Source organism: Cnephaeus nilssonii (genome assembly GCF_951640355.1).
Source record: "Cnephaeus nilssonii genome assembly, chromosome: 14".
In the NCBI taxonomy this organism is placed as follows: domain Eukaryota; kingdom Metazoa; phylum Chordata; class Mammalia; order Chiroptera; family Vespertilionidae; genus Cnephaeus; species Cnephaeus nilssonii.
Window position 1 is genome coordinate 6,870,560 of NC_137085.1, and position 24,330 is coordinate 6,894,889.

Here is a 24,330-nt window from a genome sequence, read left to right on the forward strand (position 1 = left end):
GTGCTATTAGCTCTATTATTTCATTTCTGCATGTGTGTGTTCCCTAGTTACTAGGAGATTCAAGGAATCTCTGGGAGATCCATTATAGCGTGCACCCCACTCCTCTTTGCTAGGGAGGAAAACAGGTATGATGTAACAAGAAGTCAGTGGTGGCAGCGGCCAGGAACTTACAGGGGGGGAAAGGTTTCTGATCTCATATAACAGACAATGGCTGGTGATGCGGTAAATGTAAAATTATAAGGTAATTCAAGCCCTGGCGGTGTGGGTACTAGTAAGTGGTTAGAGCATCAGCCCAATGCATGAAGGGTCATGGGTTCGATTTCCAGTCAAGGGCACATACCTGGGTTGCAGTTCGATCCCTGGCCCCAGTGGGGTGTGTGGGAGGCAATCAATCGATGTGCCTCTCTCACATCTCCCTCGCTCTCGCTCTCTCTATCTCTATCTTTTATAGAGTAATTGCTCAATAGGTAATGGCTGAATTGAAATCAAGCTGCCGGAAACTCCAGCTATGGCGGCTGATGCCGCAGTGTGGGGGTGGGCAGCTTTCAGAGAGCAGAGTGCTCAGGCCTCGGCCCGCAGCACTGGGGAGGAGAGTTCCTAGCTGCAACAGCTGCTTCTGCATGTCTGCTTCTGCTTTCCTGGACCCAGAAAGGAGGGGAGGTGGGGAAGAAGGCAAACCAAGGCCTCCTGCGAAGGAGGAGGAACAGATTGGGCCGAGGGACCGGTCACCTGCGGTTAAACTGAATGGAAGTCACCTGCGAAGGAGAAGTGGCCCGGGCTCTGCGAGTCAGATTAGCCTGACAGGGACAGGGACAGGGACAGGGACAGGGACAGGGACAGCTCTGCAGTCGGCTGAGTCTCAGCCAAATGACAGTCCCGTCCCTGTGTCTGGTGGGGAACCACCTGCCAGGCACGGGGCTAGGTTCCTTCACACATATCACCTTGCCTAATCCTCCCAGCAACCTCTTAAGGTGGGAATAATTCTATTTACTGAACAGACGGAAGAAGCTGTCAGGAAGCCGGCTCTACCTGGGGTGGCGCCCCGAGACGAAGACCTCTGGGCCTCCCCGCAGGTCTGGGGAGGCAGGGGCAGGCCATCAGAGGCCAACGATTTCTGCCACTTGACTCAAATGAGGAATTAATATTCTAAAATCCACTCGGTAACTGGAGACTTCTAACTAGAGCACCCCCAAATGCTCGGGCACTTTACTGAGCTTCCTTCTGTCCCCCACCCAGGGAGCTGCCCCTGCTGAGCTACCAGCTCTCTGCGGGAGGGACGGGCTGTCCCGTAACAAACAGGGCAGCATCCCACACGCTGCTGCCAGGGGCTCCGGCTGAGCAGATGCTGAGGGAAATTCATTCCCTGCCTCCCCCGTCAGGCACCTTATTCAATTAACGTGGCCACGAAGCTGCAGACAGCTCCATATGAAAGCCCTTCAGTTCCAGAATACATTTTATTATGTGACAATAGTTGCCAGCACGATTTATTTCCTTTGATGGGATTCTGCTTTTTCCTTGTTAATTTAAATCTGTATTTTCTAGTGCTGATTCCAGGTCTGTGTGAATTTTTAAAATGTGACCATTAATCTTCCGGACCCAGTGGCCACATATAAGGAAGACGGATCTGCCCGGGCACCGGCGACGCCTCTGTTCTCTCACTGTCAGAGGGCAGTGAGGAGGCCACTCACAGTTAGAGACAGATGTCACTGCTATCTCCCACTCCCTACGCACACGCGCGCGCGCACACACACACACACACACACACACACACACACACACAGGCAGCCAAAACAGACTCTGAGACGTGACATTACAGTTCCCGTTGTTTCGGGGGTTGACTGATGTATAAAGCTCCTCTGGGGCAGGAGCTTTCAGTGGGTGCCCCACCGACCCCTGAGGGCTCCCCAGACTCAGAGCCCAGAAGGCCACAGCTCTTTTCACGAGAATACTAAGACGTCACTTGCCTTTCACTCTCATCCTCTCACATCGGACAGAATGTTCCAGAAGCTACGTGACATGGTGGTGTCATTGTTCTGAAGTAAATTTCAGTTTTAACTTCTAATAAGGTAAATGTGGATAAACATAACCCCCACGAACACAAATTCCTTGGAATCCTCAATTTGAAAGACAATAAAATTCCTGCACCAAGAGTTTGAAAGCCACTGTTGACTGTTGTAGGACAATGTGTTGAATGTAACTCTGCCAAGGCCGGGTTGTGAAGCCCGAGACACGTGAGGGTTTTGCTTTGCCCGACTGTTCATTTGCCTGAACCTGTGCAAGGGCGAAAGGCAGAGCAGGAATAACAATGTAAACGGACCCGAGAGACTCCTGGCCTATTCTAGAGAAGAGGAGAGCTAAGGGGTGAAATCAATACGCCCAGAGCCCAGGGTTTGGTACTTCTGTTTAAACACAGTTTGACTGGAAAATCACAGCCAGTGAGGAGGAGTCGGATGTGGTGCTCACCCTGGATCCTGCTGTTCCTCGTACACAGTCACCTCCGAGTCCCCAAACAGCCAGGGGATCCCTTTTCTTAGTGGCAGTGATGGACCCATCAGAGAGCACAACTTGTGTTTATGAGACAAAATAAGCAAGACAAGACGTTTAAACAGCGTATCTCCCCAAGCAACGAAGAATTACATTTGTTTATTCACTTTCAATGGTATGAAGGATCAATAGTTGAAATGAAAGAAGTTCAAATTAGGAGGATAAAATGCTACATGCCCTAAAAAGAAACCAGGTCTCTGTGATTTGTAGGGCCAGCCTGTCACCCAGGTTCTACAAAAACTAATGAGAGCCCTGGCCAGTGTGCTCAATGGTTAGAGCATTGGCCCCAAGCACGGAAGGGTCATGGGTTCGATTCCCCAGCCAAGGACATGTACCTGGGTTGCAGGTTCAATCCCAGGCCCCATGGGAGGCAACTAATCTATGTGTCTCTCTCACATCGATGTGTGTGTCTCTCTCCCTCTCTCTCCCCCTTCCTCCCTTCCACTCTCTCTAAAATCAATGAAAAAAAAAAAATCCTCAGGTGAGGATTAACCAAAAACCAAAACAAAACAAAAACCAAGAACAACATTAATGAGAACAGAGAAAGATAACGAAGATTCAGAAGATCATCTACCAATAATGAGCCCCCAAGTGAGACGAGGGAGCAGAGGAAGAATTGCACAGCCCGCCTTTTGGCCAGAACCCAGTCTGGAAATACATCATCGTGAAGGCATCTAAGAAGTGTCACATGAGCCCTAGCCAGTTTGGCTCAGTGGATAGGGTGTCAGCCTGTGTACTGAAGGGTCCCAGGTTTGATTCCGGTAAAGGGCACATGCCTGGGTTGCGGGCTCGGTCCCCAGTTGGGGACATGCAGAAGACAGCCGGTCAATGATTCTCTCTCATCACTGATGTTTCTCTCTCTACCTCTCCATTCCTCTCTGAAAGCAATAAAAATATATTTTGTAAAAAGTGTCACATGACAAGATGAAAAGAACATTTCCTCTGGGAAAACAACTTACTGTTGTGTGTAGAAAAAATGATCTGCATTAGAAATAGTGCAGAAATAAAATTTCAAAAATTTGAATTAGTAACATAGTAGGATAAGCCCGCCACGATTTTTCAGAATGCAGAGAAAGAGCTGAGAAATGACAATGATAAGAAAACCATGATAGATATGGAGAAAAAAAACCCAACATAAATACTCTAGGTGTTAGAAAGAAATCAGAACAATTAAGAGAAGTAACAATTTAAAAAGTTTAAAGCTTGCTGAATTAAAAATAAAACAACTAAATATAGAACCTGATAGGCTTCCAACATTCCAAACAAAATCAGTGAAGTGACTCATGACTAAATCAATCCTGATTTCAAGACTTAGTGTAAAGTTACAGTAATCAAGACAGGGTGGCGTTGGCATAAAGATAGACACACAGATCAATGGAACAGAACGGAGCGTCCAAACAGAGCCACACATATGTGATCAATTGAATTTCAACAAAGGTGCCAAGACCACTCAATGGGGAAAGGGTAATCTTTTCAATAAATGATGCTGGAACAACTGGATAACCACGTTAAAAAAACAACAACAAAGAACCTTGATGTTTATCTCACACCATATACCCACACACATATAAAAAATGACCCAAGAGATTCATGGGGCTATTCTAGTATAGAGGAAAGGGAAGGAATAAATGATTACGTCCAGGAGGCCTAGGGCTTGATACTCTGTTTAAATGCATCTTGATTTAACAAGAATAGCATGAACTCTTCTAGAAGAAACACGAGAGATAACCCTTGTGACCTCAGGTTTGGCAAAGACTTCTTAAGTAGGACACAAAAAAGCACAAACTAGACAAGCTCATCAAGTTATACTTCTTTTTTCCCTTTCCTCCTCCAGCGTATCACTGGCCATGCAGTCTGGGCCCTTGACCTTTCCTCGATAGAGATAGCATCTAGGCCTCAGGTGTATTTCAGCTCCAGGCCCAGCAAACCCAGACAAGGCTGACCTCAGGACCAGCTGCATTGCATAATGACCCCCTGCCCTGGTGCTGACCAATCAATCAGTGGAGACCTAGACCCTGAAGCACACACCTGGGAAGTTGCTGAATATTCTATTAAGATCTTCCCTGGAACCTCCCCCAAATCTCCACCCTTAAAACCCTGAGGACTCAGAGTGCTCTGTGCCTTTCCCTCCTCCTCCCCTCCTCCCTGCCCCCCACCAGGTGCATCACCTGCCTCACTCCCAAGCCCCAAGGGCCCTTGCTTTGCCTCTAAGACGTGCTTCCTCAGCCCATTTCTTCTACGAATCGCCTCTGTGATTTTATAAACAAGTGTTCTCTGATCGTTTGAGTCTTGGTTCTGAATTCTTTCCTAGCCAGAACTCAAGTACCGAGGTTGCTGAACCCGGGTCTGGTCTGACCCCACTGGTCTAACATCTGGTGCTGTTCTCACCTCCCACACAAGACCAGTCCAGGTGATTTTTAGAGGACGTTCATTGAAGCTGGAGACAGTGAAACAAGAAAGGGCCTAGGATAGTAGAAGCAACAGGAGAGGAGCCAGGTGGGGAAATGAGCCTAGGCTGGGCTGCTTTGGCTAAGAAGTTGGAGAAAAGGGGGTCTTGGGGACAGGGTCAGGGGGTTAGCCCGGGACGAGCTGCTGCTGTCCACTGCTCGCTAGTTGCAAGAGCTTAGGAGATGCAGGCCTCTGGGGGAAGGAAAGGAGGGATGGAAAGCTGTGGTGTGGACATGCTCCCAGAAGGGAGAGAGCACCAAATTACACTTTAAGCACGTGCGGCTTGTCGTACATTGAGTATACTTTAGTAAATACTTTCCTGAGCTAAAGAAATGGAAAAACACACCCTAAGTAAAGAAGCCAATAGGGTCCAGTATTGCAGAATAGTATTGCAGAAAAGGGAGAGAAGAGAGAGCCACGGGGAGATGATCCCTCAAACTAGCTGAGGATGGTGGAGCCTCAGAATGTGGACGAGAAAGGAAGTCGAGAGTCAGGAAGCTTCTACTCCTCCAAGCTGTCCTTCACATGTGAAGTCAACACAGAAAGACCATTCACGGCCCTTTCTCTGACAGGAATACGTTTAACAGGCTCCGGGTGATTCAGAATTAAGACTTCAGAATGGGGAGGTGCCAGAAGCCAGTTCCAGCATGTCATAATTGCAAGATTTCATCGAAAGGTTGCTGGAACTTGGGGACTCAACAAGGGCTGAGTCACATATGTTATCGCCTGCTGGGAATGGCTGAAAGGCATTTCCCCAAACCTGAAAAGGATGATTGTTTGCTGCCAGACAGCTCAGGGCATCTTAACCTACATGTTATTGCCTCCTCCTGGCCAAATACCTGAATAGCCGGAGGTAATTCCCCAGTCTGACAATGGATTCTGTACCTAACCCTACCCTTTGATGTGTATATCTCCACCTCGCCTTAGGACAAATTCTGTTAATAAAAAGCAAGGGGTCCTGAGACAAGGAGAACTTGGTTTTCTTCAGCCAAGCTCCTCTCCCCGCCCCAAATGCCTTTCAAAATTATGTTTCGTCTCTGGACTCTTTATTAATTTACGCACAGTCCCTTCTCCAGGTTTCCTGAACCCTTCTAGATGCCAGATCAAGACCACCAGCATTAGGGAGGAGATGAGAGCGAAGGACGGGCATTGACTCTTTCCCGGTGGGAATCCAGCCTGAGGAAATAACGATAAAACAACCCGGCTGGCACTGTGGCAGGGGCACCCTCACCGCATGGGCAATCCCCACCCGGCTCCTCCCCCAAGGCACCGAGAAGTCCCTGACAGATGGTCTCAGAGAGGTTCAGCAGCCTGCCTGAGGTGCACAGCTGGATGTGAACCCTGATGGGGAAAGGAACAAGGTTCAGTTCTGAATTATGATGCTCTACTCAAATACCGGAAATAACATTATGTCTGACTCAGAATATTCGGCAGCCATAAAATGATGTTTACAGGTGTTCTGGGTGGGACTGACGCAGGGTGCTTATGCCATGGCTCTGAGAGAGGGATCGGGGCGCAGACCGTGTGGGGAGGGTGATCTGAGCAGAAGAGGCAGGAAGTGCATCCTGGGGCAGCCTTTATGAAGAGCATGAATTGGTGAAATTTCATGTAACACTAATCTAGGACAGAACAAGAAGAAAGAATGAGCCAGACGTTTTTATTTCAACATGGCCAAGTCCCAAAGAACAGCCGTTAGGTCAACAAAGGGGGAGAAACCCACCAAGTTGCAGAATGACATAGAGTATGTAAATACCACACACACAATGTTTTTCTGTGGTTACACATACATATATATGCCACGGCATAAAGGACGGGAAGGCTTTGCCACCTCGGCTGGGATGGCCCGTGCTGGAGGCAGGGCTGTGATCAGGAACGGTGCTCGCCGTGTGACCAGCAGAAGTCTCTGAGACGGGAGTGTGAATTCCACATTCTCTTATGTGCTCTTTTTAATTTTTTCCCAATGAGAACTTATTTTCTCTATTTATCGGGGAAAAAAGGAGATGGCAAAAGTAGGAGGAGAGTTCTTCTCAAAGTTGTTGGGAGCGTTAGGCGGGCTTGTACAGGACAGCACCCAGCTCTTGCTGCTAAAGCCACATCTTGTTTTCTAGCTACACGTCTGCTGGTGGGCGAGGACCAGCGGCAATGTGCAGAGGAAAGTCACAGAATGGGGTTGGGGGAGGAACATGCAAAAGCCACACTAATTGAGTTAAGGTGGTCAGGAGGAGAGAGAACAGAGCAAATGGCTAAATGAAATTCCACTTTATTCCTGCAAACACCGCTGGGAAGAAGTCATCTGTGACGCGCAGCTTCTGTGCCAGGTGTAAGGACGTGCTTAATGAATGCCATTTAATGAAGAAAAAGGCTCTTATAAAACACCTGGCACAGGCAGGGTGCGGGAGCGGCAGGAAGGGGCCTCGGCCACACCTGCTGGCATTTTAATAAGCACCTTTCCGGCAGCCGCTCTCCGAGGCTGGTCAGCGGTGTCAGCCCAGGTCCCTGCCCGCTGCCCACACTCGCTGACAGTTCAGGGAGCTTATTTCTTAAGGACCATATGCTCAGGTACCGGATCACCCTGGAAGGTAATTAAAACGAATCATTTTCCGCCAAAAGGGCCTGACCAGCACCCCCTCAAAGACCTCACAGCCAGGATCCCTGCTCCGGGTCCCCTGGCTTCCACACTGAGATTCCGAGTTAGCATTCAGGTCTCTGAAGACCCAGAGATGCGAGAAAATCTTGCAAATTTTTTCTTATAAGTTGGTTCCACTAAAACAGAAATGCTATGATTTTTTAAAATATATATTTTTTATTGATTTAAGAGAGGTAGGGAGAGGGAGAGAGAAACATCAATGATGAGAGAGAGTGACCAATAAAGTTCTCTGCCCAGACCTGAAACTTACTTCCAAATACACCCGTGAAACCATGCCCTTCCGGGGGAGAGCGGCCCCGGTGCCGACAGGCACGCAGGCGGCTCTCATTAGATGCCGTGCCCCTACTACACGCCCAGCACTGTGTTCGGCACTGAGATGTTTAAAAACCAAATGATAAGTGTGTATTACTGAGAGGGAGAAGCCAGCTGAAAAGGCTCCTCGCTGTATGATTCCAACTATATGACATTCTGGAAAAGGCAAAACAATGGAGACAGTGAAAAGATCAGTGGTTGCCAGGGGGGTTGAGGGCGATGATGAGCAGGCAGCACACAGAGGGTTTTTAGGGCCGTGAACATAGTCTGTATGATGCTGTAATGGTGGTCACATGTCGTTACACATTTGTCCAAACCCACAGACTGTGCAGCATCAAGACTGAGCCCTGAGGTAAACTATGGGCTTTGGGTGATTATGACATGTCAATGCAGGTTCATCCTTGAGTGAAAAAAAGTACCATCTGGTGAGTGATGTTGATAATGGGGTTGGAGGCATATGCAAAATCTCTGTACCTTCCTCTCAATTTTGATGTAAACCTAAAACTTCTCTAAAAGAATAAACATGAAAACAAAAATAAAAAAACAACAAAATTAAAAAAAAAGAAAACAAAAACAAAACACCAAATGAGACCCATAGCTTTCCCCCTTTAGGAAATTAAATGGAAACATATATAAACTGCTAAATTAAGAAGTGAAAAGCTCTAAATGTCAGAAGATACACAAATAAAGGACTGCAGGTTATATGCTTTAATTTAAAACAAAAGGAGACCACGCCTCTATGAGCACCGACCACACACACACGCACACACACACACACACACACACACATGCACACACACGGCACGAGGCCCTGTGAAGCGTCCAGGGACACGGTAGCCGGGCTCCCACCTGCCGGGAGGCGAGAACACAGGGTGGGAGAAACCCTGAGACAAACAGTAACGCCAGGGTCACGACAGACCCAAGCGACGCCACAAAGTAAGACGGCATGGAGGCTTCGGAGTGAGCAACTAGAGAGGACTTCTGACTCGGAAGGTCGGGAGTGGCTCTCTACAGGACCGGGAGGGTGGGTGGGGGGGGGGGAGGGTGAAGGCTCTGCCCCTGAAGCCACCTGGGACTACGACAGTGACCACTCACTGGGCACCTGCACTATTCCTCATGCTTCACACTCAACCTCAAATCTCCCAACCCAGCCAGGTAAGCTTTATCTGCAGACCGGGGGAAAGGAGGTTCAGAGAGGTTCAGAAACGTGCCCACGGTCACGCAGCTCAGGAGACAGGCCGCGCGGGACTTGGGCTCACGCGTGTCCCACTGTGCCATGCTCCTCTGCGAGGCGGCGCCAGCACGAAGGAAGTACAAACGCAGACTTGCTCACCTTCCATTTGAGCAGCCCGTTTGCCAGGGTCAATATAACTTCAAACTGCCAACCTGACTGTATAATGAGTTTTCCTCATGGGCAACAGACACACACGCACCCCAAACAAACCGCTCCGCACGGGCCAGGCAGGAAGGCTGCCCCTGGAAGACGGAGGAAATCACAGCTCCCAACTCCCCGAGTTCCTCCACGCAGAGCTTTAAAGTATGTGCAGCTCGACAGCATATGGCAAATCAATTACTAGTTTAAATCTTAAAACACAGACATGGCAAGTGTGGTGCAGAAATAATCAAGAGCACCGGTTCGGGTTAGATTACAGTGAGCCACTAGAGTTTTGAATACAATAAATCATCATTCCAGGCAATGGGAAGCCATATTGACACTTATTCCTAATTTGAATATTTAATTAGGGTGAAGTTCTTCATCAAATTATCACAGAACTGAGAGAAAGCCTGGAAGACTTACACAATTACTATCTTAACCCCTTACCAGCTGCTCACCGTGAGCACAGACCCTGTCCCCGCTCTGCAGGGGAGGCCTGCGCCCCCAGGCTGACCTGGGACACTCAGAGTGCTGGTGACGGACGGACGGACAGACGCTGCTGCGGGGCAGAGAGGAGCCAAAAGGTGGCACCAGCAGGGCCTGAGGGCGGGGCTGCTCCTGCCCAGACTCAGCTCCGGAAGGAACTCCGGGCAGAAAGCGTATGCGCGAGCGCCCACTGTGCGCCTGGCGTGGCACTTCCATATGTGCCCCCACTTAGTTCTCACAACAATCCTGCAAAGAAGGTGTTCTCACCCCCATTTTACAGAAGAGGAAACGGAGGCTCCGAGGAGTGGGAAACGCCCCAGGGAACAGTGACGGTGTGGTACAGGTGGCAGGTCACTCCTCACACGCACCCTTTGTGCTCACCAAAAATAACGACAGAGAGCACTAACGTCAGCGAAAACGTGCTCCACGCTGTGTTTTGGATATTCGCATTGCACAAATAAATTGGATGAGGGGCAACCAAAACCTCCTCCACCAGCACCCTAAAAGTTAACGCTTGGATTACAAGTGCACCCCTGAGCTCCCCATGCAGCGGAGTCACAGGATGCTGTGGGGTGAGGCGAGACAGCGGCGCCAGGTACAGCCGCCTTGGCACAGACGCCGTCCACACCCTCAGAGGCGGGCACCGTGGGAACACCTGGTGTCCACGGGGAGGGGAACGTTAGTAACAGGACACGAAAATGTGACTTTATTTTTCTTTTCTCCAAATGGTAACCGCTTGGCAATAGCATTTATCACTGCATATCAGTTTAGACAAGAGAACATTTCCTTAAAGTCCTCTTTTTCACTATATGGAAACTGTTATTGACACTGCATAGACACCGAGTGATTGTGCATGACCAGGAATAACACACTTCCCCTCGCAGCCTCCTCCAGGGCCCCAGGACAGGACCACGGCGGACTGCACGCTGCCCTTGGCAATGGTAGGTCTGAAGATCCCCAGCCCCACTGAGAAGCTAACAGTGAGGGTCGTCCCAATAGCTTCAGATCAGCAACTTTCTCTTACAAGCTCGCGATGGGTTCCATTACCCTCTTTTGGGAACTGCGGAGGCTCCATTTGCGATGCCACTTTCAGCAGGAAGCTGAGCGCGGGACAGAGGGAAGGGTGGCCCACGCGGCCCCGGGCTCGGCCCCCGCCACCCCGGCCAGGCTGGCAGGGGGCACCCCGCATCCGTCAGCCCCGCTCCTTGCGGGAGCAAATGGCGTCGGGAACTTTGAAACTTTCCTTTGTATGTTGCATTAATCCATAGAAGAAAATCTCTTTTAATGAGGAGTGATGTAGTTACAAACTCTCCAGAGCCATAATTAGAGCAAACTAATTGAAGTTGTGTTTTGACACACTTTCCAAATTCACGGGTGCCGGATGACATATTCACAACACTGCCGCGCACAACCATGGCGACGACAAAATCATTAGGCTAATAACACTTATTTGCATTCTTATCATGCCGGCAGCTCTCCCTTAAATACTGTTTCCACTATTGCTCCTTTGCCGTAAGTTTCCACGGAAAGATATTAACAGTAATTATTAGTGCTTTAGTGGAATTTTAATGTTAAAGAATAACAACGTGCATTACCATATACACTGGATGCCGATTCTTTTTCTTAGCCACCGTCGGACGGTTTGGGGGGTTCTCCCGCCCGCAGCCCCCCAGTCTGAGGGTGATGACAGGACACCGGCTTCATTTCGGACAACGGCTCAGAGCCCACGCCCGGTGGACACTGAAGTCAGGGTTTCTGAACAATTCTGTCTCAAATGTTTGACAAGAAAAATCTTTTCTTTCTTTAAGCACACTAAAATGAAACAGTTAAGGAGAAATTTTTTCCAAGCAGTTAAAAAAAATCAACAATTTACAGCACGGTCCTTGGTAATAACACTAATGAATTCCAGGAGGACGTGCTTTAGCCCCTCGGTCGCTGCCCCTCGGTGATTAAAGACAGACCTGGAGCAACGGGCACTCGAGAAAGGCCGGTGGGGGCGGGGCGGCCGGCTCTGTCCCCGTGGAGCCCCGTTTGCCACCAACAAGGCCCATTTTTTGGATGCTTAACTCAGACACTCACACACAGAGAGGAAGACTCGACAGTTCTAAATAATGGTTATTAATGACTCCCTCCTCTAAACTGACAAATTACATCTGAAATTTAGAATGGAAGAGGTATGAAGAGTGAACAGAACCTGACAGAACGCCAGCGGGCACAGAGTTCCGCTTCCTCCACGTGGGAGACAGTCAAGGCCAAGGGTGTGACCACAGCCACCCTCCCCAAGGTGCTGGCTCCAGCAGGTCGCGCATGCGGTGACCACGGGCAGTGACATCACTTCGGTCGCACCTCACGGTGGAGAGGGAAAGTGCCAGGTGCACAGTGACGGAGGCCGGGCCTGGCCCCGCTATGCCCGCTATGTGGGCATCAGGCCTCGGCCCAGGTTCCCCCCCCCCCCCCCCCCCCGGAGTCTCAGGGTTGAGCCAGACAGTCGCTCTCATCCTGGGCTTCTATAAGGATCTTGGGATCAAGAAAAACAACCATATCATTTCCCACTCATAATTCAGGAAAAAATGGGGGCAAACGATTGCCCTGTCTTAACTAAAAATGTTGAATTTGAACCATTCACATTTCAGAATGATGTCTAATCTCAACCCGGGAAATCTGACTGAGTGAAGAAAATGCTTCCTTAGAAAAATGCCAAGGACTGTACTCCTTTGAAGCTTGGAGTTTTCAGTTCCTTAAATTACCATCCTTGTACCAATCTGCTATTTTTCAAGTCACTGATTACTTAAAATAAAGGGGCGGGGGGGGGGGGCTGAGCTTCATAGCTGCAGCAGCTCCGAATCCTGGCATTTATGCGCTGCGTTTCAGTTTTATTACACCGAACCCTGCAATGCCCAGACACCTACCTCCCATATAAAAGAAACGCAGAAACAAGCCCCGTCTGGGGCCGCGGGCACCGCACGGCCATTCCAGATGATCGCGTCTAATCTTATAAACCGAAATATTTAAAGAGTCTCTAAACCTCACTGACCCTACTTTTAAAAACAAGGAACATATGGACACAGCTGGCTTTTCATCTTCTTCCAGCCTTCTAAAATATCCCCTTTCCAAACTCCAAGGGGAGCGAGGCTGCCAAACTCAGATTCATAAAAGGCCGCGAGCGTGAGAGCGCGGGGCAGCGGTGAACATCCAACAGAACACACCAGGCCAGTGGTCGGCAAACTCACTAGTCAACAGAGCCAAATAGCAACAGTACGACGATTGAAATTTCTTTTGAGAGCCAAATTTTTTAAACTTAAACTTCTTCTAACGCCACTTCTTCAAAATAGACTCGCCCAGGCCGTGGTATTTTGTGGAAGAGCCACACTCAAGGGGCCAATGAGCCGCATGTGGCTCGCGAGCCACAGTTTGCCGACCACGGCACCAGGCCATAACAAAGAACCTCCGGCAACGTTCTCCGCCTCCTTGCCCACTCCCCACATCGGGGAAGACAATTTGTTGAGCAAAGTGAAACAATGACGAATGGAGGGGAATGTTGGCCACGGTCTGGAACAGTCCATAGCCACGTTTGGTGCCTGGCGGTGCCCACGGGGTGCAGCGCACTCTGAGGCAGAGAGTCCCAAATCCAGGGAGCCTCGAGCCCCCTGGAAGGCGGGGAGGTGCAGTGGTGGGAGCTGGGTTCCGACCCTGCCTTCTCTAATCCTGACGCTCTGCCCTTGGTCAGTCAGTGACCGTCTCTGCAAGCGTCAGTCTCCTCGCTTGATAAGAGGAGGACCTAAGAGTCAGCTCACAGCCTGGAGATAAAGATTAACCAACACACACAAATGTTTCCATGATGCCTGACACAAGACGCTCAAAAAACTGTAGCTGAAATAATAATGATGATAACTGTGCTTATTCTCAAAATAATAATTAATATTATTATTCAACTGGAAATGAGACACCTGCTGCTCAAGTTCAATGCCACCCTCCCCTCCGGCGGAAGCCCAGCCCAAATCAATCTGAAGGGCCTTAGAAAAGTTACTGCAAGCAAAGGATTGCGTTAAATAGCCAAATTAATAACTGAAACCCTGTCTTGAAATAGAACGGTAAGGGGTGGGGGGAGTTAGTAAAGTCCCAGGAAATATTGCTTGTTTAACACCCATTTTTACTTTGTTTGGCAGCTAAATTCACACGGAGAGACCAGGTGAAATATTCCACAGACTAGCTACCTGCAAATAGACTGTCAGCCTCCACGCTGATAAAAGGCAAAATGTGCGCCTCTAAATGCCCTGGCTCACAAAACCGACCCTGAAGTGAACTGACAGATGTGTCCTGACACACGGAGAACTGTTTTCATAACCTGAGGCAGGCCTTTCTCCACCCCCAGCGCTCAGCCCCGCTGCACGGCGCTCCCGCGCACGGAGAAAACCATTCCACGTGTGCAGCCGTTCTCAGGACGAGAGGACACGTACCCACCAGATCCACCAAGGAAAATCCCTGGCAGAGTCACAGACATTACAGAGAACACTCGCAGGCAGCAAGTGCCTGGTCAGAACTGGAGGTGTGAGGGCCCGAGAAGGCCAGCGCCAGGGGGCGCTGCATGGACGAACAGTCCCTTCTTCATTAAACAGAAGCTCTGGCCTCCCAAGAAGCCACATTAAACATTGATATAAAAAGCGTATTGCTCAGCCTGAGCTCATCATTCCTGTCTAACAATACAAACTGCGTTCTGGTGAAATCACGCCTTCAACAGTCTGTGACACCACCACTAAGTCTGATCCTGCTATAGAGGCAGCCGCAGCTCTGTGAGAGAGTGTTTGAGACTCAGATAACCTTCCTCTGTGGGCCTCTTCACACCACTGTGCTGATCACCAAATAAATCCAATGCTGTAACCTCGCTTCATCAAGGACTTTGGAGCCATCCAAGGGCCCGAGGACCCAACGCGGGACCCTGTGCCTGTTTACCGTCTAAAACTCAAGGGGACTGGACCCCAGCCGGCGTTTGCTCATCTCCCTAAAGGTGGGAAGGCAGACAGCTTCGGTGCTTCTGACCAGAGGCCCAGGGAGCGGATGAGCTCCCCGCCCCCGCCGGGGAGTCCCATCTCCCAGTTGCTGGGCAGGAGCCTGGGGACGTGCAGTGGGGTGGCTGCACCAACCACAGCCCCTGATGAAGTGATTCACAACCAGGGACGACCCGGCGGCCGTAAGCATCAGGGCGCAGGGACGGTGTGTATCCAAAGGGAGCTCGTGGCCTGGCTTCAGGCCCACCTCTGACCTCAGCTGTGTGACCCGGGAAAGGCCTTTAACCTCCCTGATCTCAGTTTCCTCATCTTGAAACGGAGGTGATCACAGCACCCGGGCTACAAAGCTGTGTTAGGGTTAAACGCGTTATTGTTTACAAAGCACCGGGAACAGGGCCTGGCCCCTAAGAAGTGCAGTAAGCCTCTGCTTGTTGGACAGAAGAGCAAGTGAAAGGCGCGATGTATAAATACACGATGCCTCGTCTTACGTATCTAAGCCAGCGCACTGAATATGTTTAATAAGTATTTTTAGAACCAACCAACCCCATTTTGGGGCCACACATTCCTCACTGAGCACTTGCTGTGAGCAGCCAATGAGATGACAGCTGGAGAAAGTATTGCTGAGTGTGGAGGCGCAGGGATGCAGTTGCTGTTGTTTCCTGCGGCTTTAAAGGGAAGCGGGAGCATGAGAATGAACCCGTCATCACTAAGCCGCCCGTGTGGCCGAAGACCAAACAGGCACGCAGCGAGACAGGCCCGTGGAGGCCACGCTGTGCCCGGCGACGGCAGGAGAGGAAGGGGAAGCGAGAGAGCGCGGGCTTTCCAGACGAGGAGAGGGCACCCCAGGTGTGGAGCGGGCAGGCCAGGCCCGGCACGCTGGGTCCAGCCGGTCTCACAGGAGGGCAGGTGTGGCAGAGACGAGGCACAAGCACTGGCTGGAGCAGAGAGGCTTCCGGAATGAGGGCGCCGCGCTCAGGAGCCGAGAGGAGACTCCCGGTTAACGTGCGTCGATGTGGGAGACACATCAGACAACAGGAAGCCAGTGAAGGTTCCACACAGAAAGAGGACGGGTGCGTGTTTGAAAAGCCACCAGGATGGCAGGAGACCTGGGACTGTAAGGTTACGGGCAGAGTCCACGTGGGCCGATCAATGACACTGAGCCCCCGGAAGCCCCGCCCTCACGGGTCCTCCCTGAGACACCCCGGCTGTCGGTACTTGCGCCTGGAATCGTGGACGGTAGCACTTCGGAGAGAACAAGTCCATGCGCAATGCACAACGCCCGCCTGTGTCCCCTGTGCCAAAACAAAGGAAAGAAAAAACCTGCAGAGGTGTCAACGAGGAAGAATGTGAAAATGTGTCCTCTTTGGCTAAACAAAGCAATACACGTGTGTGTGGTTTCTCTGTGAAGGAAAAGGAGGGCTAATTATCCCCAGGGAAGCCGGACACGGCTCTGCCCGGACAAGCCCTGCAGGTGGTCAAGGCTCGCAGGCCGCCGTCGGGGGACGAGGCAAGAGTCCTTCCCCCGGCTCACGGCCCAAACCGTCTCTGGCTGCCATGAAAGTGCAGCAAAATCCAAGTCACGGTGTGTTTGCTGTGAGGAAAACAAAGCCCTGGAACCAGGCCTTGGCGCTGCCGCTAATCTACCCCGAGGCAGGACACACCACCCTCCTCATGCATGACGAACCTCATCTTAGAGCACAGCTTCAACTCTAACATGTCATCCCCTCCGGGCCTCTGGGCTGAGCCTCCTGCTAGGAAACCTACGGAGAGGAGACACCGCTGGGCCTTCTCAAAGGCAGACATGGCGATGCCTGGGCAAGCCCTGCAGATGGTCAAGGTTCGTCAAACCTCCTGCCACGCGGGTCGGGTGGCAAATACCTGGACAGAAAAGGAGAACATGGCCCCGATGAGCGCCCCTCGGGGCCTCTCGCTCAAGTCCTCTCGCTCAAGTCACCTGTGGTACAAAGACCCTCTCGTCACTGAACACTGACAGGCAGCCTGAGGATTTGGGGGTGTCAGCGTGGACAACAGGACGCCCGCCGTGAGCTGAGGCTCCGCCCGTCGCTGGCTTATTCGGCAGGCGGGCCAAGGGGCAGAGTCCACCCCCATCGTAGGAGGCGGGTCAGCGAGGCCGGACAGAGCACAGCAGCTCATGAGCTCCGACAACGGGCCGCGGGGACAGGCTGGGGCGCATGGCCTGAATTCAGATCACCGCGGCCTGGTCCTCTCTCCTCCGGGAGGAGCCATTAACCTTTCCGATGACAGCCCGGGGGTGGGGATGACGGAACGGTTTTTGAGGTCAGCAAGGATCTATGTTCTCAAAACCTGACATCGACAGGCAAAAGTTGTGACTGAACCCGGGTGTCCCTGAGAGAAGAGTAAGTGCATGTGACAGATCTTCTGCAATCAAAATGCCCCATTTCCCAGAGTACCTGTCACAGATTGATAACATCCACGCAAAAAGTTAAGTACAATTATGTCTGTCACTAGGAAACATACTCCGGAACCGGTGACTGACATCTCGCTGGGAGCTGACAAATCACCGAAGACTGTGAACGGCTCAGGGCGCCACGCACCCTCTGCAGGGAGCGCGCCGCCGGCCCTGGGAGAGCCCGGGCGCCGCGCAGGTACAGGCTGCTCTGCGGCTCTGGCGGGAGGGTGACAGGCCCTGCCCACGGCCTGCGGTCTGTGTGGAGCAGGATGGACGAGCCTCGGCGCCCAGGCCGGCGGGAAGGGCGGAGTGGAGCTGCTGGAACCACGTTCTCCACATTTTCCAGGACCCCCTGAACCCCACAACCACGTGAACACGAGGTGCCCTGAGAATCCCGGCCCTCGAGTCCAGACTGCATATTCCAGACGGACTCGGAAAGGGACGGGCTCACGCGTGCCACGGCTGGGGGGGCCGTGGGGAGGGTCCAGGCAGTCACTCTGCCGTCATCCAGCCTCCTCTGACACAGGCACTGGGACCTCAGAAGGTGACGGCTCCAAGTCGGGTGGCAGACCTCGGGGACAGACACCCACTGCTCGGCACCCTCCCCGCCCACTGGAGCTCCCGGGCCCCGCGGCAAGGTGCCTGCGCCCTAACATGGTCTCCTGAGCCTGAACTTCGGGGCGTGGGGGCAGGGACTGACACTGTGTGACGTCGGAGGAACCCAGAGGCTGTCTGACTGATGCCAGCAGCTGGAACTCACGACCCTGAAGTCGGCCTCTCTGAGGCCCAGCAGTTTTCACGTGGGAAGTTCATTTGCTCATTTTTTAAAATGTGAAACCCGGGTCTACCGCCTTCTAACTTCAGTCCAACTGTTCTAATCTGCCTCTGGGGCTTTCAGGGACCCATCCCCACCTGGAAACACCACTGACATCTCCTCCGTATGTAAACCTCCTCCGTATGTAAACCTCCCACGTGACGACCATGCACACCGCTGCAGCCGCGGCCGGGTCTCTCCCAGGTCTGACCAGCGATTCCTCACGCAGGCGGTGCGGGGCGGTGCGTGGCAGGTGACGCGCCTCCCAGTACAGCCAGAGGGTGGGACACTGCCTCACGGACGCGCCCGCTGCGCACGCCAGGCTGCATGCCACACGCCCAGGCGCATGCCGGTCGTTCACACCACTGCTGAGCCCCGGCTCCTCAGAGGCCCGTCCTCCCCGCCTGTCACCCCTCATCTCCGGGCCGCGGGGCTCCAGCTGAGGAGGAGCGCGTGGTGGAGGGTCGGCTCTGTCACTCAGAACTGCAGCTCCCTAACTGCTGTGTCGTCTGCAAATGATACACAGGCTCCTAAGGTCTGATCACGCCACTGCTCTGCAGCTGAGCAGCCGGGGGTGCAGCGCACCAGGGCCCTGCTGGGAGGACACAGACCATCCCCGCACCCACACCCCGGCTCCGGGTACCCCATCACTGAACGCACCGCCTCCCAGAACTTCTCCACACCCTGGTATCGGGAGGAACCTTCTCTCCCCAGCAGGATCACGGGGGAGACCCCGTGTGAGAGAGGAGTGGAGGGCTGACCTGGCTGAAGCTGGAAGGTGTTCCCCCTCTGCACCGGCCCCCAGGCAGCGGCACAAAAGAGAATCGGAAAAGCCTCGCTGGCGGACTTGCAGCGCTCAGACCTGCCCAGGAGAGAAGGGGAGGTGTCTGGGCCTCGGCCCACAGCCAGCGCCACGCTGCAGCCAACCTGCGTGATGGGCTGATGCCCGGAGAGCAAACAGAGGCTCCGAGCTCCTGGGCGAGGCAGCATCACCCCCTTCACCTGGAAGCTCAGAAACGTGTGCAGAGCTGTATGAGAGAGATTCGCTGAATGAGGAGCAGCAGCTCTGCCGAGACACCGAATCCCGCCTTTTGCCACAAACGTCACCAAAACTGCATCCAACTCAGTGGATACAGCCGGGGGGCAGCCCCCGTGTCCGGCCTCCGGCAGGCCCACCATGAAAGGACGGCGCAGCCTCTGGCCCAGGACGGGCACTGTCCGCAGCCACAGGAAGGACACGGCAGAAAGCACCCGTCCTGGGCAGCCCTGCCTCCGGATGGAGAAGGCAGCTGTGCTGGGACCACGAGGCCCTCAGGGGATGACCCACTATTCCTGAAGAGGTCCACCAACTGCCCCTTTTGTCTGAACCAAGCTGGAGATCACAGCTCACCAAAAAATGGCAGGGAATTCTTTGAAATATGAGTGACAACATAAGAAATAGGAGTAGAGCAACACAATTTTAACTTTTGAGACAAAGCCTGGAGCTCAAGAAAGCGATACGGTCTGCTCCTGGCCCAGCTCCCTCATTCCCTTCCAGGCCCCACCAGGGATTTGCTGGGGAAACGCCTGCCGCCCATGGCTCAGGTACCAGCTGGCCAGTCCCCCGCGCTGCCACCGCCTCCAAGTTTGGCCGGTAGAGGGCGCCACATCACCACACTCTCACTCAGCCTGGGCTTTGGTTCACACAAAGACCAGGCTGAGGGAGTTGTTCTCATGCTTGTGGTTCAACACTACAGGAGTAAGAAGCAGCAAAACACCAGCTTGCTGTTACATGGTATCACCTCTAAAAAGTGCACAGAAAAATGACAATTATGCATCTTTGCTCACTGGAAATGGGATTTCTGTGTGTTCGTTATTTTCTGAATTCTGTCAATTTTCTACAAATTTGTATTACTCTCATAATCAGAAAAATCCCCAGGATTGCTCAGGGGCTCGGGAGTTTTTTGCGGGGAGGGACGCGGTGGATGGGAGCAGCATGAGGTCCTAGGCTGATGGAGAAGCATTTTTGCAAAACTGAATACTTGCCTGGACCTGCGCTGAGCGCTGGCAGATCACCCGCACTGGACACAGCCCTGCCTCGAGGAGTTCGCAACATGAGCACAACACAGAGTGAACGCTGAACAGCCGAGAGGCGCTCAGAAAAGAAAGCCGAGACCCAGGCCCAGGCCCTGGTGTTCAGGGAAGGCTCCCTGGGAGAGGGGGCATGGAGCTGATATCTCCGGTGTGCACGTGAGCAAAGACGCAGAAGCAGGAAACAGGAAGGGAAGACGAGGCTACCAGGTCAGCGTGAGGTCTGAGGCTTGGGGAGGGGAGAGGGCGAAAGCTGCCAGATTCCTCTGCCGGGAGTTAGAGAGACCTGAAGCCTCAAGGGACCAAGTAACATACTCATCATTTCATCAATCTTCAATGGAAAACTTGGATAAGTAACCAGCATCTCATTTTTTAAAAATTATCAAAGATGCTGGATAAGAAAACAATACAAAAGCCAAAGGCACAGAAGCCCTACGAATCGGGAGGCTCAGCAGGTGTGCGTACCCCCTGTAAACCACCCCTCAGCGAGAGCAGGGAGCTGGGAGAGACAGTGGTTTTGACTGGGAAGCACTAATATAACATTCAATTATTCTACTGCCTACTGGCTGACTTAACTCAGCCAAATTAGGATACATTTTATATTGACTATTTTGACATTGGTTTTATTTGGCAAGTAAAACAAAACTGATCCAATTTCCTTACAACCACTGTAAACCATAAACTGTACAACAAGAGGTTATAAAATATGTAAGCCTTATAAACACCACCTGCAGTTCCGCCCGCTGCCACACCGGGGTCTCGGGCCCTCTCACCTCAGTGGCCAGCGACGGTGCTCCACCACGGACCGGGCTCCACCACGGACGGGCTCCACCACGATCGGGCTCCACCACGGACCGTGTCCACCACGGACCGGGCTCCACCACGGACCGGGCTCCACCACGGACCGGGCTCCACCACGGACCGTGTCCACCACGGACCGGGCTCCACCACGGACCGGGCTCCACCACGGACCGTGTCCACCACGGACCGGGCTCCACCATGGACCGGGCTCCACCATGGACCGGGCTCCACCACGGACCGGGCTCCACCACGGACCGTGTCCACCACGGACCGGGCTCCACCACGGACCGTGTCCACCACGGACCGGGCTCCACCACGGACCGGGCTCCACCACGGACCGGGCTCCACCATGGACCGGGCCCCACCACGACCGGGCTCCACCACGGACCGGGCTCCACCACGGACCGTGTCCACCACGGACCGGGCTCCACCACTGACCGTGTCCACCACGGACCGGGCTCCACCACGGACTGACCGGCAAGCTTCTGTGGGGACCGGTCCTCCCGCTTTAACTCCCTGGGAAGCAGCACCTCTTTACCCAGCAGAAAGGTAAAACCTGCCCTGAGGTTGTGCCCGTTTCGAGGTCCTTCCCAGCCGTATGATGTCAACAGGGAGCAGCTGTAACGGCCCCAGGGACGAGCCTGCCCACATTGATGGGCCTGCGCTGCCCTGAGCACAGGTGCCGGACATTGCGGCTCTGGCCGTGCCCTGCGCAGTGAGCAAGCACTGAACTGAGCTGCATGAGCCTCGAGCCCCTAACCCAGGCTGGGGACCTGTCTCCTGCCAAGGGCCACTGGATATTTACATCATTCACAGGCCAAAAACATCATCAACTTAACATTAGCCTGCTATATTTGGTTAAACATTTATTACTCACCCCTAGTGCCTTGGCAGGGCCAGACCAAACGATTTTGAGGGCCTTATACGGCCCATGGCTGGACGTTCCCCACCCGTCCTAAACCAGACAGACACTCAGCTGCTCCACCTGCCCTCTGGGTACTCATCCGCTATTTGTGTCTTTTCCCATCGAAGTGAACTGGAAAACTGCTTCTAAAGTGTCAGGCGATTCCAGGGGTAGTTAAGCTTAAGGGCCACTTGGTTGTGGGTCTGTCAGGAGAAAGCCCAGGTTGTCTTTATGGAGGATGAGCCGAAGAAGCTGCTGGCTTCTTCCGAGGGGCGGATGCTCAGAGACACCCCTGCACCTCCAAGGGCAAGGCGTGGGGCGTGGAGCAGGAGGGGGAGCCCGCCGGTGACCATTCTGCCCTGATCCTAACAGATTGTGTTCATCTCTATTCGCCCACCTGGAAGCTTCTAGATCCACTCTCATTTACGTTACAGTAATCCCCAATGGCACCGCCCCCCAATCCTTTCTTGTTTTATTTACTTTTGTAATCCCCGTCTCAAACTTAATCCATCATCGCTGTTTGTTGTTCCTTGTCCTCAAATAATTTACGCCTCGTGATTCAAGGTTTCTCCATGTGACGGGATTCTTTCCCCACCTGCGTCGTGCAGAAAGCGGAGACCGAAATTCCGACTGAAATCCGCTGCAGAGCGCCATTTGCTCTCCCGAGTTTCTTTGTGAAAACAATGATGAAAACTAACATCTCCTGAAAAACTTCTCACTATTCTCTCAAACTCAAACTACTCCTGTCTTAGTTCTACTCATTGGGAAAAGGAACAATGTGAAAATGAACACAATTACTTACCAACCCTCCCGGGTTTCCAATGAGTGGCTGGCCAAGGCAGAGAGGGAATCCCACCTTCTTCCCCAGGTTCCAGCCACGTGGCTGCAGGCCCCGCCTGCGTGCAGCTGCGAGCCCTTCAGACCCGCGAGCACCGCGCAGAGCCTGCTCTGCTCCTTCAGGGCCTTCAGAGTGTGTGCGGACAGAACACACAATGGCCTTTACATTCAAGCGACGCAACGATTTCAAATCGGATTTTGAAATCTCCTCCGAAGGTAACTGCTTCTGCACCATTTCAGCAGATACCGAGTGGAGGGGTTCTGAAACGTGTGCCCTGGGGCCTAAGACCACGTGACTGTAACACGCCTCGCAGCACGAGGTGCCACGGACCAGGCCTCACCTGGGAAGGCTCGGGGCTGGGGTGGAAGCAGCTGACGACTGGGAAGGTGTTGTGGGCTGAGATGAGTCGTGGTTTCTTGGAACTCTGCCCATTCGATACCAGATCCCCATGCTGTTCAGTTCCCTTTAGGAGAAAAGAGAAATCTTCATGGCGCGGTTTAGCACAAAGCATTGACCTGAGCGACAAAGCACACCGACTCCTTTAAAAGAATCACCGCCTCAAACACCAGGGAACTGCTGCCCACAGACTGGCCACATCACCCCCTTTGTGCCCGGGGTGTCACAGTTCAGAGCTGGCCTTCCTACCACTTTCCTTGGTTCTCAGTCTTTAAATTCTTTTTTAATTTTGTCATTTAATTGTAGGTGTTTACATGACAATCCACTTCAAGCCCCACTTCTAGTTCAGTGCTACCAGCTCCCCACACACTTCAAGCAAACACCACAGCTTGCCTGTCACCCAGCCTGTGCCAGGCCGGTGGGCACAGGGCCGGCTTTCAGGGAAGAGGAGGGTCTGGATTAAAATGAACAAGAAGCGAAACAGAACACAGCCCAGATCTAGGAGGTGATCTCAAAAGCCAATAGGAGAACTTACCCGTGGGGCCCCACGGGGTCCAGCAAGATGGCGGCAGAGCCAGCCAGGGAGAGGGGCATGTGGCCGAGGGCCAAAAACCATCTACCACACCGATTAACTGGGAAGTCCTGGATCCCGGCTGACTGAGTATAGTGAACATCTGTTGTCTTTTGGACACCCAGCATCCATTCACTCCCCAGGCTGACTTTTTATCTCCCCTCTGTATTCTTGGTCCCTGAGTTCCAATGGCTCGGGCCTGGGGGAGGGAACATTTTCCAGGTAGCAGTGACAGGGTCAGGGTGCACAGGACCCCAGGGAGGTCAATCAAGACCAATGAGACTGAGTTCTAGAACTTCTGTTTGAATGATCGAGAACACAGACGTGCTCTTTGCCTCGGGACTTGAACCTGCAGGAAAAGTAGGTGAACCAAGCGGGCCACCATCCCTCCACTGGGGAGAACATGTCTAGGAATGGGGTCCCCTGGAATCGGAGCCAGGAGGAGAGAGGGGGAAACTAGATCCCCATGACGTTCTCCGAGCACCCACTTCCAGCCACACGGAGCCAGCCGCCCGGGCTCTGCGGTGACGCACTCAGCCAACAAGGGCTGCCTTCTGCTTCTGCCAGCCTGGGCTGGGTTCCCTCTCACCTACAACCCAAAGAGCGCGGAGTGAACTCCTGAGATGCCTTGTACTTGGTGCTAATGAAGTGGCTTCAGAGCCAGGCCCATGCCAGCACTAAGGCCCC

General features: G+C 52.8%; 1 protein-coding gene across 4 annotated transcripts in view; it reads right to left on the reverse strand.

The window, feature by feature from the left end:
- Window positions 1-24,330, reverse strand: part of MVB12B (multivesicular body subunit 12B) — a 140,117-nt gene that overhangs the window by 66,024 nt on the left and 49,763 nt on the right. For all 4 annotated transcript variants that reach the window (XM_079790249.1, XM_079790248.1, XM_079790251.1 and 1 more), the window contains one exon: window positions 23,017-23,139. In XM_079790249.1, coding sequence (XP_079646375.1) covers window positions 23,017-23,139 — 123 coding nt within the window. The remainder of the gene's footprint in view (window positions 1-23,016; window positions 23,140-24,330) is intronic.